At 50.7% G+C, this 3,661-nt stretch overlaps 1 protein-coding gene across 1 annotated transcript; it reads right to left on the bottom strand.

The window, feature by feature from the left end:
* Nucleotides 1-1,201: 1,201 nt before the first annotated feature.
* Nucleotides 1,202-3,078, bottom strand: LOC146755407 (uncharacterized). The gene has a single exon (XM_085525422.1). It carries the CDS (start codon nt 3,027-3,029, stop codon nt 1,935-1,937), a length of 1,095 nt encoding a protein of 364 aa, XP_085381548.1. The 5' UTR covers nt 3,030-3,078; the 3' UTR covers nt 1,202-1,934.
* Nucleotides 3,079-3,661: the final 583 nt, after the last annotated feature.

The following is a 3,661-nucleotide window of genomic DNA, read 5'->3' as shown; positions in this document are numbered from 1 at the left end:
CAGAGATCTTGGAGAACTGGGGAGGTGCCTGAAGACTGGAGGATGGCCAATGTCACTTCAGTCTTCAAAAAGGGCAAGAAGAAGACCCGGGTAATTATAGGCCGGTCAGCCTCACCTCTGTCCCAGGGAAGGTGATGGAACAGCTTGTTCTAGATGCCATCTCCAGACAACTGGGTGATATGGAGGCTATCAGGAGTACTCAGCATGGGTTCACCAAGGGGAGGTCATGCTCGACCAACCTGGTCGCCTTTTATGAAGATGTCACTAGCTGGGTGGACAGGGGGAGAGCGGTAGATGTAGTCTACCTTGATTTCAGTAAGGCTTTTGATACTGTCCCCCATGACATCCTTATAAAGCTGAGGAAGTATGGGATAGATGAGTGGATGGTGAAGTGGGTTGAGAATTGGCTGACTGGCAGAGTGCAGAGGGTTGTCATTGCCGGTGCGGTGTCTGGCTGGAGGCGTGTAACTAGCAGCGTCCCCCTGGGGTCTGTACTGGGTCTGGTCTTGTTAAACATCATCAGCGACCTTGATGAGGGGATAGTGACCACCCTCAGCAAATTTGTGATGACACGAAGTTGGGAGGATTGGCTGACACGCCTGAAGGCTGTGCTGCCATTCAGAGAGACCTGGACAGGCTGGAGAGCTGGGCAGTAAGAAACCGGATGAGGTTTAGCAAAAGCAAGTGTAGAGTCTTGCACCTAGGGAGGAATAATTACATGCACCGGTACAGGCTGGGGGAAGACCTGCTGGAGAGGAGCTCTGCTGAGAGGGACCTGGGCGTCCTGGTGGACGACAGATTGACCATGAGCCGGCAGTGTGCCCTTGTAGCCAAGAAGGCCAATGGCATCCTGGGGTGCATTAAAAAGAGCGTGTCCAGCAGGTCGAAGGAGGTGATCCTCCCCCTCTACTCTGCCCTATTAATGCCTCATCTGGAATACTGTGTCCAGTTCTGGGCTCCCCAGTACAAAAAAGACAGGGATCTCTTGGAGAGAGTCCAGCGGAGGGCCATGAAGATGGTGAAGGGCCTGGAGCATCTCCCCTATTAAGAAAGGAAATGCCTTGTCCAGAAGCAAGCAGTGGGCTGGAGAGGGCACCAAAACGAAACCCTGCTTGCACCTTTCCCTCTCCTCATTCCACATGCTGACATTTATTTTAAGAGCAAAAACAAGACTACAGTGAAGAAAGCTCCAGAACAACTCAGCTACTTTATTTACCCCCTTCTCTTTCCACTACAGAAGATTCTCAGAAAACCTCCAAGAGCCACCTTACTGCTCTGCTGACCCTTCTCTGGGATGCATGAGTGCGCTCAGAAATGACTGAGAGCAACACATGCACACAGACACACAGCAGATCCCTACACAACCACTTCTCCACTAGGAAACAGCATCAAAAAGCAGCTGGTGGGAAGAGTAGAAGTGGAAAGCGGGCATGGTGAGAGAAGTGCTTTGGGCAGCAAGGAAAGGCCATCTGAAGCTCCTGGGTTAAGTCCCTTCTGCAGAGGGTGTCGGTGATGCCGTCTCCTTTGCAAACTCTTCCTGCATGGGGAGAAGCATTGGTCTCCCTCATCCCTGGGCTATCCAGCATCCTGAGAGTCTCTCCTGCTGGGGGTTTTCCCATGAGAAATGAGGCACCAGCCCTGAGAGAAACTCTTCCTGCAGGAGATGCACTCCTAGTAGCTACCTGTCCTGTGGACTGCAATGTTTAATGAGGACTGAGCTTTGCATGAAGTTCTTCTGGGAGTGTGAGGAGCTCTCTGCTCGGCACAAAGCCCTTCTCACACTCAAGGCTTCCTGCCATTTCAGCTCACTGGTGCAGACATTCTGGTAACACAGCAGATGGGATTCTCTGAGGGAGAGAAAAGACAAGTTCCCAGGCATCTCCCTGCATGCAGGCCTGGCCAAAATGTTCTAAAATGTCCAACAGAAGCTATGGTCACTCTCCTGTGTGCATATGCTGGTGCAGCTTCAATTCAGAACTCCCTTTGAAGCTCTTACCACACTCAGGACACTCACAGGGTCTCTTTTTCCTGTGGATGCTCTGATGCAGCGTCAGCTCAGAACGCCTTTTAAAGCTCTTCCCACACTCAGGACACTTATAGGGTTTCTCTCCTGTGTGGATGCGCTGGTGGCGCTTCAAAGCAAAACTGCTTATGAAGCTCTTCCCACACTCAGAGCACTTATATGGTCTCTCTCTTGTGTGGATACGCTGGTGGAGCTTCAAATCAGAACTGCTTATGAAGGTCTTCTCACACTCAGAGCACTTATATGGTCTCTCTCCTGTGTGGACACGCTGGTGCACCTTCAGTTCAGATCTGATTTTGAAGCTCTTCCCACACTCAGAGCACTTGCAGGGTCTCTCTCCTGTGTGAATGTGATGGTGGACGGTGAGGCTGGAACTCTTTTTGAAGCTCTTCCCACACTCAGTGCACTTATATGGTCTCTCTCCTGTGTGGATGCGATGGTGGATGGTGAGGCTGGAACTGGTTTTGAAGCTCTTCCCACACTCAAGGCACTTATACGGTCGCTCTCCTGTGTGGACACGTTGGTGTATTTTGAGTGTAGAACTATCCTTAAAGCTCTTCCCACACTCAGGGCACTTACATGGTTGCTCTCCTGTGTGGACACGTTGGTGTATTTTGAGTTTAGAAATACCTTTCAAGCTCTTCCCACACTCAAGGCACTTGTACAGTCTCTCTCTTCTGTGGATACACTGGTGGGAAGTGAGGCTCCCACTGTCCGTAAAAGTCTTTCCACAGTCAGAGCACTCAAAGGCTCTCTCTCCTGTGTACATGCACTGCTGGCCAGTGGGGTGGAGTCTCCATTTCATGCTCTCTGCAGAATCACAGAACTCGTAATGCCTCTTTGCTGAGTGCGTGCACTGGTGGCTAGTGATGCTGGAATCCAGTTTAAAGCTTTTCTCACACTCAGTGCATGGATTCTGCTTTTTCATCTGGCACACATCCTTGCTCCTGGTTTCCTCAGGCTGCTTTGGACCTATGTTGAAGTCCACTGGGTTCCTCAGTGTCATTCCCAGATGCTTTCCCAGGGGCTTCTTGATGTGCTCACCCTGACCTTGCTGCAGGACTTCCTGGGCATCCCTTCTGATTTCTTCCTCAGAGATGCAATTCCGCTGCATTTCTGCTACACAATTTCTCTGCGGAACCTCCTTTGTATTTCTGATCCCATCAGCTGCTGGATGACAGAAGAAATGCAGCAATAGCACACGGTGCCCAAAATAAAACACAGGCAGAGAAGGCTCTTACAGCCCCAACATTCCCCTTCCCTCCACCACCTCACCTGGGCTGAGGTCTCCTGGCATGGCCTCAGGGCTATGCACATCTGGGATCCAGGGGTCTTCCCCTCTTTCAAGCAGGGAGATCACCACGGGCTTGGGGGCTGGAAGTGGAGCTTCAGGGAGAGAAACAGGGAACAAGAGAGCATTTCCCTCATGCTGGCACAGTGTCTGTTCAACAGTTCCACTCTGTGCCCCTCCCCAAGGGGAAACCACCATTTAGGTCTAAATGACACTGTGCCTACAGCTTCCCTTGGAGCAAAGAATGTTTTGACATCTCTGAACATTGTGAAGGGATATTTTTTCTTTCAAATTAACTTTACAACAGCTTATTTGTTTTCTTACAGTCTACTAGTGGTCAAGGCATC

This window comes from Coturnix japonica, chromosome 32 (assembly GCF_054131305.1).
Source record: "Coturnix japonica strain WE chromosome 32, WE-NBRP24, whole genome shotgun sequence".
Taxonomy (NCBI): domain Eukaryota; kingdom Metazoa; phylum Chordata; class Aves; order Galliformes; family Phasianidae; genus Coturnix; species Coturnix japonica.
Note: the sequence above shows the minus strand (reverse complement) of the source record. Positions and strands in the feature narration are given on the sequence as shown.

Excerpts from the sequence above, each read along its gene's own strand:
- LOC146755407 (XM_085525422.1), bottom strand. The coding sequence starts at position 3,029 with ATGACACTGAGGAACCCAGTGGACTTCAACATAGGTCCAAAGCAGCCT.